At 37.5% G+C, this 17,749-nt stretch overlaps 1 protein-coding gene across 2 annotated transcripts in view; it reads right to left on the reverse strand.

The window, feature by feature from the left end:
• The window catches only part of LOC131039363 (zinc finger CCCH domain-containing protein 5), a 64,458-nt gene extending 48,768 nt beyond the window's left edge, over positions 1–15,690 (reverse strand). For both annotated transcript variants that reach the window (XM_057972081.2, XM_057972080.2), the window contains exons 1-3: positions 15,197–15,690; positions 13,395–13,547; positions 13,040–13,174 (exon numbers count right to left, since the gene is read on the reverse strand). In XM_057972081.2, the coding sequence (XP_057828064.1) occupies positions 13,040–13,174; positions 13,395–13,547; positions 15,197–15,490 (582 nt within the window). In that variant the 5' untranslated portion in view covers positions 15,491–15,690. The remainder of the gene's footprint in view (positions 1–13,039; positions 13,175–13,394; positions 13,548–15,196) is intronic.
• Positions 15,691–17,749: the final 2,059 nt, after the last annotated feature.

The raw sequence follows: 17,749 nt of genomic DNA on the forward strand, positions 1-17,749 counted from the left end.
TACCTTCTAGAGAGTATTGGAGTTGAGAAGATGGAGGATCAAGTCAAGAATGAGAAATTCGCTCCTGACCCTTCCAAAGGGTCCAAAGCAAATTTTCTCAAAACCACCTTTTTTCCAAATATTGTGCCAATGCAATTGCAGACTAAAGTGAATTGAGGTGAAAGAGATCCTTAGGAATGACTTCATGCGCTAGGAAATCATTGAAAGTGAAGAAATTGAGCCAAATAGTGAATTTTGCTCCTGACCCTTCCAAAGGGTCCAGAGCGAAATTCCTAAAAACCCTTATTTTCTTAGCAAAATCAAGTCAAACTTGGGTTTGTATAACTTGGATGAGTGAGGAGAGGTGTTTTCTTGCCTTTTTGAGGTGGATTCAAGTTGAAAGGATGGAGGAAGAAGACTAAAAAGAATTTCGTTCCTGACCCTTCCAAAGGGTCCAGAGTGAAAATCTCTAGAGCTCTTATTTCTTTCCTAGTTTTGGCCAAGTGTTGGTTTCTGACGCGTGTTGAAAGGTAGATTTATGTGTTCTTTCCTTGAGAAATGGTGGAAATCAACTCAGAACATGGATTTCGCTCCTGACCCTTCCAAAGGGTCCAGAGCGAAATCCTCATTTACCCCCCCTTTATTTTGCCCAAGGCATTGAGAGGTGAAGTTTTCAAGCTAATTTGGTGGTGAGTGGGCTTGATTGTGGAGAGGAGAGTTGAGTTAGATCAATTTTGAAGATGGATTGGATGAAGGAGGTGAGAAATCAATCAAGAATATGGATTTCGCTCCTGACCCTTCCAAAGGGTCCAGAGCGAAATTCTTGGAAACTCATATTTTCTTCTTGGAGATGGTCAAATTCTTGAGTTTTATGGCATGGTTAGAAGGACTTTGATGTGTTCTTGCCTTTGAATATTAGATTGAGGTAATGGAGTAGCTAAAACAAGCTCAAAATAGGAAAATCGCTCTTGACCCTTCCAAAGGGTCCATAGCGAAATTCCTCAAAACCACTCTTTTCCCTCAATTTTATGCCAAGTCTAGGGTGGTTCAAGGTGAATTAGGATTGGGAGTGTCCTTAGGTGTGACTTTGACTTGCCAGTGATTATCAAATTTGAAGGAATTGAGCCAAATCATAAATTTCGCTCCTGACCCTTCCAAAGGGTCCAGAGCGAAATTCCTAAAATTACTTATTTTCCTTGCAAAGTCAAGTCAAACTTGGGTTTTTATAGCTTGGATGAGTGTCAGGATTGGTGTTCTTGCCCTTTTGAAGCTGGTTGAGGTTGAAAGATGGAGGAATAAGCCTAAAACAAGAATTTCGCTCTTGACCCTTCCAAAGGGTCCAGAGCGAAAAACACTAAAACCATCCTTTTCTCCAAATTTTGAGTGAAGTCAGGCCTAGACTAGGGTGAGAGAAGCTATTTGGAATGCCTTGAAAAGATTTTTGACATTAAAAATACCAATTTTGAGCTAAAAGGTGAATTTCGCTCCTGACCCATCCAAAGGGTCCAGGGCAAAATTCTTATGGGGCCTGTCCCTGGGAAGAATCTTGAACAAACTTCATTTTGATGTCTTCTTGTTGATGATTTAAGGAAGAAAATGCTATGTTAGAATAAATATATTATGTGTCCTTAATCATCTTATGGTTTGTCTTGCAGATGAAAGAAGACCAGGCCAGATCAAGGGCGACCTTCTCCAGCCCAGCATCATCAAGGACGACCTTCTCCAGTCCAGCATCATCCATCCATCCATCCATCCTGCACATCAAAGACAAAGGAGGTTAAAGCAAGGGTCCATTGGAGAAGCAGATAGTTTCAGAAGAGTTAATTAAAGTTAGTTTCTTAGCCTCATCGAATTGAACATTAACCAAGTTGCAAGTGTCAGACAAGGTGGCATCCCAGTCATCATTCCTCCAGTTGGATTGGTCCACCTCAGCGTGTCCAGATTCAATGTACCCGACTCATCAAAGACGACACAAACTTTGATGTACCTACCCCGGTTATCCATTGGTCGAATATTCCAGAGAAGACATGTGCCCAAATAATGCAATTATTTCATTGGCCAGAATTGAGTTTGTTATAACAAACCCTAATTAGGGTTTTCATTGTAAAATCTCGACCATTGATCTCAAATTGATCTAAGCCATTGAATTGTATTAAGGGCGCTATATAAGCCCTAGCTCCTCATTTGTAAAGGCGAATAATAGTTAGTCAATAGTTAGAAGGTTGTGATGTCCCCTTCTTAGATTACTATTACTGATAAGTTTGCCTGGCAGAAATTATAAGGAGACAGGTCAGAATCTAGGACATACAATTGGGGATTAGGTTTACGGAACAACTGAATTTAATTATTCATCATAAAAGACTATATTTGTATTAAATTAACACAGCGGAAGTCGTACGAAAGTATCCACAAAATACATCGATTACAAATACAAGAAACAGAAATAATATTGAACAATTGCCATTCCAGAATTAGTAAACATCAGTTTATTGTTCATACTCAATTCACTTTAACGCATTGAGAATTGAGTGGGGTAATCACATAGATTCAGTCTCCTAATTATTCTCCCAAACAGATTTATACTTTATCTTATAAATGACCTGCATCTTTCCAAAGGACGATGGATGGTAATGGTGGTTCATCATGCCAAACCCAAACCCAGGAGCGGTCACTTGCCCTCCTGGCCTACTGGTTCATCTTCACACAGTAGGTGGGCTATTTAGGTGGGCAATCGACCCCACTACAGATCCCCCTCCTCTCAAAGAGCAGCCATATAATGATAAGTTAATACATATGATGTTATTGTGTTCTTTGTTAAGACTTTATCATTACCTTATTTATTATACTGGTGCAAGTTGTAAAAGATGCTTATTTTCAGTCTTTTAATCAGAATTATAAGATCTGTTAGAATCGCTTAAAGTTCACCGTGATGGAGTATATTTTATACAGTTTGGAAATTGGTTTAAACATCGACAGAAATATCATTCTACAGACGTATTTGTAGGGCTACGATTTTAACGTACCAATAATTTCATATCCTTTAGAATCTGAGTATGATGGCATACCTGGCAGTCAGTCTCCTGGCTGTAGTCGACTTCCTTTCCATATATTCCTCCGTGATCCCTTGTCCCCCTTTGATGTGTTTGTCTTATAGTATGTGGCGGGTCAAACTGAGGGTCACGTCTCTTTTTAGAAGAGACGTGATTACTTTATAGTTCGCTGCCCTTTTGTTTGTATTTGTTTGGGTCGTGTCTCTCTTCAGACGCATACCCAGTGCATTTATTTAATATTATATTTATTACACATCCTATGCAATATTTACATTAATAATTATAGGTATGTTAAGTATATTAATTTAAATTCAACAATAATTGTTAATGATCAACGCAATACTTATGATTTCATATTAATTAATATTCACTAATTAATCTAACACAATAAGGTTTGAACTGTTTTCTGAGTAGCGACATAAGTATTAAATGAATATCAGAAATTTAAATATATATATGCAAACATATTATGTACAATTAGCATAGGGACATGACAGTCCTCCCCTCCCGAATTTGCTTGCCCTCAAGCAATTTGAGTTGGGGATGATTAAATATTTCCTCTCCTTCCCAAGTAGCATCTTCTTCAGGCAATCCTTTCCATTTCACTAGGAATTCCGGAATAGTTTTATTCCTCAGTCTCTTTTCTCTCATATTCAGTATGGTCTCTGGTTCCAGAATCAGTTTACCCTCATCATCTAGAGGTGGCAATTCTGAGCAAGGAACAATATGCTGCCCCAAGACCTTTTTGAGTCAAGATACATGAAAGGTGTTATGAATCCGACTGTTCTCTGGAAGCTCTATCTCATAGGCCACTTCCCCTATTTTCCGCAATACCTTGTAAGGTCCATAAAATCGGGGTTTTAGCTTTTCCGCACCATTAGACTTCAATGATGACTGTCTATAAGGCTGAAGCCTTAAAAAGACCCAGTCTCCTTCCACAAAGGTTCTTTCCTCTCTATGCCAGTCAGCATACATCTTTTGCTGATTCTGCGCGTGATGTAAGTTATCTTTGAGAGAATTCAGAATATCAATATTTCGTTGCATAAAATCTTTAGCACCTGGCACTTTGCTTTCTTGTATGGCTACTCCTCCAAAAGTCATGGCATCATACCCGTAGAGAGCCTTAAAGGGACTCATACCAATAGACATGTGGTGAGTTGTATTGTAGCAATACTCTCCCAAGTGTAGCCACTTAATCCAAGCATTTTGCTGGTTCGTAACATAATTTCTCAAATATCCTTCCAACCACTTATTTACTATTTATGTCTGCCCATCAATCTGTGGGTGATAGCTGGTGCTGGGAGTAAGGTTTGTGCCTGCTCATCTGAACAATTCCTGCCAAAACTGGCTAAGGAAACGGCTATCCCTGTCACTGACAATGTTCTTTGGTAGTCCATGTAACCGAAACACTTCATTGAAGAAAACTTCCGCCACCTGGTATGCTTTGTACTCAGTGGAAATCGCAAAGAAGTGAGCATATTTAGTGAGGCAATCCACTACTACATAGATACAATCTTTGCCCTGCACCTTAGGTAGGCCTGTGATAAAATCCATAGAAATACTTTCCCATTTTTGATCAGGAATGGGTAGAGGTTGTAATAGTCCTGCCGGATGTGTCTGTTCAATTTTATTTTTCTAACAAGTCATACATTCCTGAACATATTTAAGAACATCTTTTTTGAGTCCTTTCCATGAAAACTTCTCTCTTATTTGTTTGTAAGTTTTATAGTACCCCTGATGTCCAGCCATGGGGTTATCATGATATTCCTTCAGAATGGTATTCTTGAATTTGGAGCTGGGTATAAGAAAAATCCTCTCCTTATATAGAATCAATTCCTCCACTACCTTGTAATCCTCATTTGGTAAATTCCCTTCCATTATTTCAGTGGCTAAAGGATCCTTGGTATATTCTGCTGTGATTTGAGTCTTCCAATCTCCCTCAATACAAGTGAGAGTGTTTACATAAGACCATCGGGACAAGGCATCCGCTACCACATTATTTGTTCCTTTCACATATTCTATATCAAAATCATATGCCTGAATCTTGCTTACCCACTTCTGTTGGCGTTCATTAAGGTCCTTCTGATTCATAAAAAATCTAAGACTATTGTGATCCGTCTTTACATTAAATTTGCCACCCACTAAGTATTGTCTGAATTTTGCAAATGCATGCATAATAGCCAACATTTCCTTATCGAGATGGAGCAATGTTTTTCTCCCTCTGTCAGCTTACGACTTTCAAAGGCTATAGGGTGCTTGTCTTGCATGAGTACGGCCCCTATTCCATCACCTGAAGCATCACATTGTAGTTCAAAGGGTCGTGTAAAATCGGGAATGGCAGGGACTGGACATGAACGCATTGCCTCCTTTAGTTTTTCGAAGGCTTGTTGTGCTATATCATTCCACATGAAAGCTCCCTTCTTAGTCAAATCTATGAGGGGGGCTGCTATTTTTGAAAACCCCTGGACGAACCACCTGTAATAACTGCACAATCCTACAAAGCCCCTTAACTGGGTCAAGGTCTTTGGTTTTGGCCATTCTCTTATGGCTTTGATTTTCTCAACATCCACACTGACTCCCTGAGAGTTGATTTTGTGTCCAAGGTAAAGAATCTCTTCCAAGCCAAATTCACACTTAGAAGCCTTAGCAAACAAAGATTCTGATTTGAGGACACTCAGTATGTCATCAATGTGTTGGAGGTGTTCCTCCCATGTTTTGTTGTAGATTAGGAGGTCATCAAAGAATACAAGTAAACAAGTTCGGAGGTGTTTGCGGAAAATATGGTTCATACATGATTGGAATGTGGCCGGTGCATTGGTAAGGCCAAACGGTAAAACTAGAAATTCAAAATGGCCGTAATGACATCTGAAAGCTGTTTTGGGAACATCTTCTTTCCTCATTTTGATTTGATGATACCCTGACCTCAGGTCAATTTTTGAGAAATATTTGGCCCCGTGAAGTTCATCCAATAGTTCATCGATTCTTGGGATTGGGTATCTATTTTTTATAGTCTTTTTGTTTAGTGCTCGGTAGTCAACACACATTCTCATTGTTCCATCCTTCTTTTTCACTAGGACCACCGACGACGCGAATGGACTCGAGCTGGGCCGAATGTGTTCCATCTCCATCAATTCTTTGATGGTCTTCTCAATTTCCTCCTTGAATTTATGGGGGTGTCTATAGGGGGTAGTAATAACCGGTTTTGTCCCTTCCTCCAACTCAATCATATGCTCAAACCCTCGGCTGGGAGGTAGGCCTGGTGGAATATCTTCAAACACTCTTTTGTGTTTCCTTAGGATGGGTTGAATGTCAATGTGGATGGTCTTATCATTGGGAACTGAATGGTCCAAGACCATACATCTAGCAATCCATTCTCCGTGACCATGCTTGAGAATTTTACTCATTTTCTTACAATTAACCAACTTAGCTGCTCCGTTAGGTATTCCCTTGAGTGTAACCTCCTTACCCTTGTGCTTAAAACAAACTTCCATATTCGGAAGATCCATAGCAAATCTGCCTAGAGAATGAATCCATGGCGTACCTAAAATGACATCATTATCAAGTGTTACCACATAGAAATTTCCTTTGATTGTATGGTCCCCCACTTTGATCTCTAATTGTGGAATATGGGTGTTGCAAGGGGCTATGGACCCATTTGCTAATGCCACATTGAATCCCTCAAATCCTTGAGTTTTTAGTTTTCTTCTATTTGTTAGCTCCTTGCTGATAAAATTGTGGGATGCCCCACTATCAACCAAAGCAATTACCCTTTGTCCCTTAAGCGTGCCTTTCAGTCTAAGGGGTTTATGCTCAGAATCCCAAGAGATGGTAGCAAGGGTGACCCGTTCAACACTATCATATCTTGCCTTTTTTGTTGGGCTTTCTTCTACTTCCTCGTTCAATTCTCTTTCCAAACAATGTAGTTGCATGTTTTTGCATTGATGTTTTCTTTCCCATGGTTCCTTACATTTGAAACATAATCGTTTCCTTCTAAGCTCCTCCTGTTGTTTTTGATATTCATTACACGCGTGACCCCTCTCCCAGGGTGCTTTACAATACTGGCACGGATTTGTATGGTAGTACTCTTTCTTATATTTGTCCCCCTTATGCGGATATTTTGGTTGAGTATTTGATGGAAAGGTTTTTGATTTCTCCTTTGATGAGGGGGTGTCAAATTTCCTTGCCTTAAAAATAGCTTCTTCTAGGTTGTCGGGCTCCATGGCACTCACCACACTACGGATTGAGTCTTTTAGTCCATCCACAAAGAGGTAAGTAAGTCTCTCTTGTGAAACTTCAGGTACCATCACTGCTAATTTTTGATACTCGGTGGCATACTCTTCCACCGTCCCCTCATGTTTTAGGTGAGCCAGTTCTTTAAAATAGGACTGTGGGTGCTTTTGATCAAACCTTTTGATAATTTTCTGAGTAAACTCTTCATAGGAGGTGATATTTTGGTGGCCTAAGGTTATGAGACCATGGTGCCACCAATCATGGGCGGCCCCCGCAAGATTTAGGACTGCAAATTTGATTGCATTCTCTTCCGTCATTGGGCTGAGGGACAGGTAAGTGTCGAGTTTTTGAACCCATGACCTGGCTGAAATTTTTCCCGAGCCATCAAAGTTGGGAATGGTAATTTTGCTTATTCTCTCCCTAAGGTCCTTGTCACTGAATCTTTTTCTTTTTACTTGGGGAATGGATTTTAGCTTAGCTTCATGATAATCCCTGAAAGATACATTTGCTTTGAGTTCAGGATCTAAATTTGAATAGGCTCTTAGTACCTCATCCACATCAACCAAGGGTGAATTAGCTTCTTCTTCCCCCGGTTCAATACTGGGTAAAAAATTGGGTTTGGTGGGCCTGGGGTTAGCACTGTTATTACTTTGATTATTTTCAGAATGATGGGAGTTGGTGTCCCTTCCATTATTTTGAGTAAATCTTGCGTTGTTATTATTATTGTTGCTTAGGTTTTGGAGTGTTTGTAAGATCAATTGATTGGTTTTCTCACTCTGCTCCATGAATGTTCGGAACTCACTACTTAATTGATCACCCATCTTATTACCCCGTCTATGCATTTAATAATTCCTACAGGATGGCAGGAAAGTAAGCTCTGATACCACTTGTGATGTCCCCTTCTTAGATTACTATTACTAATAAGTTTGCCTGGCAGAAATTATAAGGAGACAGGTCAGAATCTAGGACATACAATTGGGGATTAGGTTTACGGAACAACTGAATTTAATTATTCATCATAAAAGACTATATTTGTATTAATTAACACAGCGGAAGTCATACGAAAGTATCCACAAAATACATCGATTACAAATACAAGAAACAGAAATAATATTGAACAATTGCCATTCCAGAATTAGTAAACATCAGTTTATTGTTCATACTCAATTCACTTTAACGCATTGAGAATTGAGTGGGGTAATCACATAGATTCAGTCTCCTAATTATTCTCCCAAACAGATTTATACTTTATCTTATAAATGACCTGCATCTTTCCAAAGGACGATGGATGGTAATGGTGGTTCATCATGCCAGACCCAAACCCAGGAGCGGTCACTTGCCCTCCTGGCATACTGGTTCATCTTCACACAGTAGGTGGGCTATTTAGGTGGGCAATTGACCCCACTACAGATCCCCCTCCTCTCAAAGAGCAGCCATATAATGATAAGTTATTATATATGATGTTATTGTGTTCTTTGTTCAGACTTTATCATTACCTTATTTATTATACTGGTGCAAGTTGTAAAAGATGCTTATTTTCAGTCTTTTAATCAGAATTATAAGATCTGTTAGAATCGCTTAAAGTTCACCGTGATGGAGTATATTTTATACAGTTTGGAAATTGGTTTAAACATCGACAGAAATATCATTCTACAGACGTACTTGTAGGGCTACGATTTTAACGTACCAATAATTTCATATCCTTTAGAATCTGAGTATGATGGCATACCTGGCAGTCGGTGTCCTGGCTGTAGTCGATTTCCTTTCCATATATTCCTCCGTGATCCCTTGTCCCCCTTTGATGTGTTTGTCTTATAGTATGTGGCGGGTCAAACTGAGGGTCACGTCTCTTTTTAGAAGAGACGTGATTACTTTATAGTTCGCTGCCCTTTTGTTTGTATTTGTTTGGGTCGTGTCTCTCTTCAAACGCATACCCAATGCATTTATTTAACATTATATTTATTACACATCCTATGCAATATTTACATTAATAATTATAGGTATGTTAAGTATATTAATTTAAATTCAACAATAATTGTTAATGATCAACGCAATACTTATGATTTCATATTAATTAATATTCACTAATTAATCTAACACAATAAGGTTTGAACTGTTCTCTGAGTAGCGACATAAGTATTAAATGAATATCAGAAATTTAAATACATATATGCAAACATATTATGTACAATTAGCATAGGGACATGACAAAGGTGAATAGTTAGTTAATAGTGAATAGTTAGTCAATAGAATAGCAATTAGAGTAGAATAGAAAGAGAAGGCAAGGATTGTTGCCAAGATATTGTTGTAAAAGACTTGTAAACTTCATTGAAGAAATGGTGAAATCTATGGGTCGATTCAACAATTTGCATGGTCTTTATACTTCTCAGATTTGATTTCATGTTATTAGATGAATGGAAAAAATGTGTTTGATTGATGGTGAAATTTGTTTATCCATACTACTAGCAGTTTGTTGATTGCAGACTTGCCTTGTGTAGACAACTGGAATCATTCAGCTTAAGCTTAACTTCAATTGTCGCTTCTTCACTGATATGCATCAACTTGATGGTGTCTATGCCTATAGCGATGATATGAACATCATAAAGCTTTCCTCCGAAGATCGCACTAACCTTGTGGAGATGGTCCTGGGATGTCAAAACAAGACTTAGTTAGAATTTCATCAAAGGTTATTCATTGCTCCTACATTCTTAGTGTCCGAATTAGATCCTTTCCTCGCCCTCATCCTTTTCCCTTTTTTTCAAAATCTAGACTAGTGAAATCCTGTGTTCCAGCAATATTCAAAGCAAATCAGACGTTCAGTCATCAAGTGTAAGTCCCCTTGTGATTCCAGCAAAATCACATCATACCACGAAGAGCTTATCCACACGTAGAGATCCTAGATAACAGAACCTTGGAGTTACTCTGACTGATCCTTTGGCGAGATCTTCAGCAGTCAGGAAACTTTACTCAAGAGAGGATAAGATACCTCTGGGTATTTTATTCTGTGTTCGCATGTGCATAAAAAACACATCAACATAACCCTACAACTTAACCTTTGGAACCTTCTCTGATGTATGGTTTTATATCTTATGTTTCCTTCCTTAAAATATTCTGCTCACATAGAGCAATTCCCATTCCGGAACTTACAAATAAAATGTCTTAAAAAATAGTATGCTCTAATCTCCCTCTCTCATAGTGCTCCCACCAAACCTTATACCTTCCTAGAAGAGTACGAACCTCTTCCCAGGAGTCATCTTTTCCAATGGACACATCCCTCTATTTAATATGCTATTTTTTTATTATGAGTTGCTGCTTTTGAAACATCACACTTTGTCTCATTATTGCTTAATACGATCGTGGCCTTCTCTCCTTAATCAGGTGCTGACTTATAATAATCATATATTAATTTGTTGCTTCTAAACTAACCTATGCCTTTGATAATTGCTGATTATAAATTGCTGCCTTTGATTAATAGCATGCTTAGCTAAGCTTATCATTGGCTTCAGCAATTAATCGCTGCTTCCGTGTCTTCTAATAAAGTCATTGCCTTGATTCACCTAATCACTTCTCCTTCCACAAGTCACCACCAATTCCTTATTATTGATGTGTATTGCTAATGGATTATTCTTTAGATCCGACTTCATTACTCAAGCTCAGACATCTGTACGTTGCCGACTTAATCATTACCTTTCTTACTTTGTAGTTGTTGTCCTAAGGAAGTTGCTTGTTTATTCTTAACAACAACACCATTAAGGAAGTCATTGTTATAGCATACGGATTGTTTACTTCATTAACACGCCACCTTCAATACAAACTTGTATGAGATCGATGGTTTCAAATTTATGGTTTATAACTTATGAAAATGGCTTTTATATCATAATCAAAATCCTTGAACGGTTGACTCTGAAGACCATAAACTGATATAGGTTTAAATCTTTAATTTAAATTATTATAATCGTTCATCTAACCGGACGGGGATATGACACAGAGTGTGGCCATGAGATGAGTTAATTGAGTTCATCCATCTCTTATTTCTAATGCAATAAATGAGCAACCGGTTAATGAAATATTAATTGAAGCACATAAAAATGCTATTGTCTCCTTTCAGCTTGACAAGTCCCCAGGTTCAGATGGTTCCCAGGTAAATCAAAATTGTAGACCTTGGGATGCTATTGTTGAAGATCTGCTATCCATGGTGGAAGAATCTAGAACCTCAAGTAAGATAAACCAGCTCTCAATTCTACTTTTCTTCCTCTGATCCCAAAAGAATATAAAACATTCAGATTTGACAGCTTTGGGCCCATATCTCTTTGCAACTTTTCTTACAAAATTATTTCGAAGATTATGGCCACAAGGTTGCAATTGTGGCTTCCTAGCATCATTGCGGAGGAACAAGATGGGGCTGTCAAAGGCAAACGAATCCTCGATGAAGTGATAATTGCTCAAGAAGCTATTCATTCTTCAATCAGTACTAAGAGAAGAATAATGATGGTAAAATTAATTTTGCTACTGTTTATGATTGTCTTAGCAGAAAAATCCTCTTAATGGTGCTCTGCAAATTGGATTTTTCAGAGTAATGGATCAATTGGGTGGAAGGGTGCATAAGTTCCAGTTCTTTCTCTATTCTACTTGATGGTGGACGAACTGGTTTTTTTGAAACCAATGGAAATCAGACAAGGTTTTCCTCTTCAATAACATGGTGCCATTATGCTGGCAGCCTCGAGTTATTTGCTTAAACATGCAGAAGAGCAGGGCTAAATAAAAGATGTTTCAATCACCTCAAATGTGGATAATCCTTCAAATTCCAGTCCCAGATCTCTTGACTGTTTCCAGCAATTTGTATAAGCAGCATTTGAGGGTAATCTCTGCTATAATCCATTGTGCAAACAGATTTCAATCGGATCATGTTTATACTTCTGTGCAATCTGTCATGCTTCTAATGTTGAGATTATTGCTTAAGAAACTCGTGAAACTTGTCAAATCTCTGATCTAAATTTGATTAGTCAAATCATTAAACCTAGGGTTATCAAGGTTTTAGCATATTTAACAGTAACAGCAGAATGTATGTTCAGAAATTCCCTGTGTTATCCATTATAAGTTATAACTAATTATTTATCCATAAAACCCTAGGTCCCAAAGATGAAGATAAATTAGATAATACACCTTCTCAGTATCAACAAGAGCTAATGTTGTTGCTCTTCAGCAATTCTATTCTAGATTGCCGTTTGTCATTTTTTCCCCAACATATGAAGTTTTGCTTTTGGGTTAAGGATGGATGTAATTCTTCTTTTGTTTTAATATAGTTAGAATTTTAAATTTGCATAGGAGTTTAAGAAAACTCTTTTACTTACATTTAAGGGGTTTTATGTAAAAAGCATAAAAGAAATCTATTCAAAGTAAAACTTAAAGAAAATTTATAATACCCCAACCCTAACTGTAAACCATAAATATTCAGTCCGCCTTGCTCTGGGTTTGTAGTCTGTGGAAAAATGAGCTAAAAAATACATTTACAAAAAATCAAAACCACTTTTTTGAAAAACTCAGGAACGAGCATGCAATGCAATGGGTAATGATAACTCATGATTAACTGCTGGTTTTTTTAGTGTAATGCTACAATGTATAGAATGAACCTGAATACAGGAAAATTATGTCACTCTGACCTGATACTACAAAGACTAGTGGGATTGAATATTAGAAAGTCTAAGTAATGCCATATACATGAAATGCGAGACACATTACAAAAGTCAATCTTGTAAGAAATGCAGCAAAAGTGGAGTTACCTGTTCAGTTCCAAAGTTTGGTATTTGTTGTTCAACTGCATCAAATGCCTTGAAACCTGGAGTTTCTAGTTTGCTGTAAGCTTCAAAGGCATCACGTTGAGGCGGAAGTGGGTTGGATATTGGTCGATTGGAATCCTGCACTTAATAACATAATGAATTCATTGTCTTTCCATTCCTAAATTACAAAGACGATTAGCATCAAGCGAGTAGGACCACAATCCACTGCTGGTTGAATTTGAGAGAAAAAATAACATCAGAGTTTTCACCACATTAGATATCTTTGACCTTTATGTCTGAATAAACAAAGAATTCATGCCAAACAGCTCAAATTCACAAGAGTTGATCAATCACATACGTCTGCTACTGTATTCACATCTAATTTTCCCTTTGGTACCCTGATCTTTTTCTTTTGCACAATGATCTCATTTCCTTGCCAGATTATTTCAGCTGGTCCATCCTCAACATATTCCCAATTTTCTTCTTCTTCCTTCTTAGCTGCCTCTTGAGCCTGTGAATGTGAGATGAAGTATTGCTTAAGTTACATATGGACAAAAAAAAAATGCTTCTTTACATACTTGCTGAATCTAGCCAGGTCTGCTAAAACATAAGGAAGAAAACAGAAAAAGAATAACAATAATAACACAACATTAAAAACAATTCTTATATCTTATATATTTTTTTCAAAAATAAAAGTCTTAACCGAGTTTCTTTTGCCAAGTCCAAGTCCAAGTCAAAAGTCCTACTTGACAACTCAAGTCTCAGCTCTATACTCTGCCCTGCCCCTCCTGAAAATTAATATTTGTATCTTATAGGTAAGGCATTGAAGCCTCTTGATTTATTCATTACAAAGCATTTGCTATTATTGCATAAAATTCAAATGCAGTGCCAACAATGCTGCAAAAAATGTCGATTCCTCATTTTTTTTCTTTTACATTAGATATAGGGAAAGGAGCAAGCCTGCGCAAACTTCTCTACCCCTAGGTGAGCATAATCAAGCCCTTCTACTCACAGAGGAGATAGCAAAGCCCTATACTGGTAACTGAGAATAAGTGAAGATGGAAGTAAGCAAACCCCTCAACCACTCATGTATGTCTTGGGAAGGAGTAAGATTAAGCGAAATCCTCAAGGAACAGGGCAGGGGAAAGCGAGCATAATGAACCCCAAACCAACAAGAGAGGTATAAGCGAGTGCAGCCAAATTTTCTAAGCATTGCCTAAAACTTAAAAGCCAAAAAAACCCTAGATTTACCAGGTTCTTAAAAAAATGGGGCATTAATTGAATGGGATTATCTTGGGTGGTAAAGCATGGGGACTTTCAAAGTGGATCCCAAGTTCAAATCCCCAAGAGATATGATAAAGTATTGAAATTGGCTTAAATTCCATAACTAAGAAGTTGGTGGCGTATCCTATCCAATGGTAAAAATGTGAAGTTAACATAATGGATGCTTCTACTTCGTGACAAATAAAGTATAAACCAAAAGTTTCACAAGGGGAATCTACTAAATCAAACAAATGATATTTCCTTGATTGCTTCATGTTAAGCATAAACAAACCGCTCATCTACTCACTTAAGGAGAGGAGGCTAAGCAATTGCCTCTACCAGGGGGAACGACAGGAACGGGTGTTAGCGAACACCTGCAACATCGTTAGAACTGTAAATGAGCATAAGCAAACTTCTATATTATTTATAAAATCCAAACAAAGCCATATATTTAGCCATTTAATAAATAATGAGGGCAATAAATGAATAGGATAACCTGAAGTGGTTAAATATAAGGGCTTCAACATGGACTTCTAAGGTCTAATCACCACAAGACATGGTGAAGCGTCCAAATGGAGTGCTGCAAACAGAGCTCTAAACATACCGCATCCAAGCATTGCATAAGCTCCAAAAAAACCCCTAAAATTACCCAGTTTTTAATGAAAGTATTAGTGGAATGGGCTAGCTCAAGTGGTAAAACACTAGAGCTTCCAAAGCGGAGTCCCAAGCTAAAATCCATCCAATAAAGCACTAAAATTGAGTTATAGAGATGGTAATGGCCTAAGTTTGAGTCTTAATTAGTGAATCAAAGATGACAATCGTGCCGGTATAACCCAATATGAGAGGCTGGATTTCCAGTTGCGAAATATATTGAAAAGGAATTATGTATATGCATACCTGTTGTATCTGGATTTCTTCCTGACGTTTCAACTGGGCTTCCTGATGAGTTAGAATCCAAATTCTCTCGTGCTCCTCGAAGTCCTTCCTGGCCTTTTCCACAGCCTCGGCCTCAGCCTGCTCCTGCAACTCGATCCTCTGCTGCTCCTCTGGATCATTCAGCCGCGCTCTCTCCTTCTCTGCGCCCTCTTTCCTCGCGGCCTTCCTCTTGAACTTCTTCATGTTTTTCCTCTTCTCTTTGCGGGGCAATTGGTCCCATTTCGAAGCAACAGTCACCGATTGCTCCGTTTCCATTGAGGATTTAAGGTTGGAATCACCAGTTGTCACTCTATAATCAACAAGCTACCGTTGAGGTAGAACATCATTCTTAAGGAGCTTCTCCCGCCTCGGAGTTGTGACTGTAAATTGTTCACTTTGTTGCGATGGAGAATATAGCCCGGTTGGAGGGAGGCGAGTTTTTTGCCAGGGTAGTTACCCATTCCCCTAATGCAAAGAATAAAAGTAAGGATTTAGAGCTCAGATTATAATAACAGGTATGAATTACATTTATCGAATTTAAATTAAATAAATGTTATGTTTAACATCAATATGTTGTAAAGTATGATTTTATTTAAAGATAGATTCAAAATTCTATAATCTGATTATGTTTCATTTTATTTCAAGTTTGTGTTTATTAATGAATGAATGAATGATTTTAATGATGTCTATGAGACTAGACAGTCTAAGGGACTGAGAATAGTAGCCTTAATCTATCTTCATACTCTTTCCCATGTCACATCTTCTACTATGAATCTTGTCTAGGAAGCTAGTAGTCTAGTTAATCCTATCCTCATTGAATAAATGATGCATGTTGTCAACCTTCAAATTGTTTTCATATGGAGTACAAATATCCTCATAAGTCATACATTCCATGTGTAACAAGCTAAACTACCTTAGCTGAACAAGAATGTAAATTAACATTTGAAGTTTGAACAAATAAAAAATAATAACATGGAACTATTTTTTATATTTTTTTTTATATAAAAGTAAATGTAAATTTAACTTTTCTTCATGTAGGTAGTAACATCAGCTATTCATGAATGAGTACAAGTGCATATAATCAATTCATAGACTATTCTAACTTGAGTACATAACAAATAAAGTACAAGAGGAGTTTAGAGTTGACAGCATTTGGTAATCCATTATGATTCCTTTATTATCCAAAGTAACTAACCAAAGGGAAAGTATCATCAAGGCGATTTACTACCCAACCATATACCTAGTGATCTCTCGCACATCTTTCTACTAAAAGCGGTCCTACCCTTCGCAAGGGTGTAATGGGTTAAAAGGTCTAATGTCAACTGCGCCTAGTGTTTTGACCCTACACAACCTTAGTCAGTCACACACTAGAGGTACCTCCTAACTAGTATGACCTCTGACTAGGTAGTGCATCTGGACCATGTGAAGTGACATAGACTTGTAATTGATAGCATCATCTTGGCCAGAGGTTTTTATAATTGCATTGGGCACGATTTAACGTTTAGTCATTGTTCATCACCCTACTCTGTTATAACCAATAATAAGGATTAGTCAACTGACCAATCACGACTATCTCTTATGCTAACTACATACTGACTCGGGTTTAGAGGCTCACTTGTTTCTAAGTTTAAGAACTTCTATCTAACCATTCTAAGTTTAGACTTTGTTGTTCTCCATTATTATGGGTAGCTACCATTAACAACATGTTTATATTACTTAAATTGAGTTAATTGTTGTAGAGTTCAACAGGGACCATATTCATGAACATGAGCTTGCATTCTTGCACCCTCACATTTACGAATATACATATGCCCTCAATTCTAGGGGTCACAATAGTTATCTTTACTTTTGTTTTCCAACAAGTTTTGTAAAATGAACACTTGTTATACAAAAACAAAGATGAAAAACAATGCAAAATTCTTCGTTATTCAATACTTTAAATTGAATCCTTGAACCTTGTTTATTTGGTTAATCTTCTTCATTGTTCGTGCAAGAACAAGTATGATTAAAGCACAATGCAACTACTATAACTTCGTAGTTAATCTCTGCTTATATAAAGATTGTTATAAAGCATATGGGTGTTTTGTTCAGCGAAAATAAATGTTAACAGTTATTTGTTGAGCTACTATATTTCTACCCATAGGGGATATAATTTTAAGTTCACTGCTTGCATTATGGTTTGGAACAATGAAATGTTTCAGATTGTTTGTCATTATATTAGCTTCTTTGTCTCATATATGTGACACTACAAGAGGTAGACCCTTTCTTTTATGACAACCATGAATGCTTTAGCATAAATATGCCATTGAACTTATTTACATACTAATCCACAATTATACTGTGATATAAACTTATTGACCTAAAATCTCAGGTCTTAGAATTATTTCTTACTAACAAGAATAGAGAAATAAAGTAGTGCTTCTTTCCTAAATTTATAATTCAAACAAAGAATTTCAAAATTGGGACCTGGCTTGCATGCCTATATTCCAAGTTGGCTGAGTAGAGTACTTCTTTCAACCCTTCAATATTCCTTTC

This window comes from Cryptomeria japonica, chromosome 10 (assembly GCF_030272615.1).
Source record: "Cryptomeria japonica chromosome 10, Sugi_1.0, whole genome shotgun sequence".
NCBI classification, from domain to species: Eukaryota; Viridiplantae; Streptophyta; class Pinopsida; order Cupressales; family Cupressaceae; genus Cryptomeria; species Cryptomeria japonica.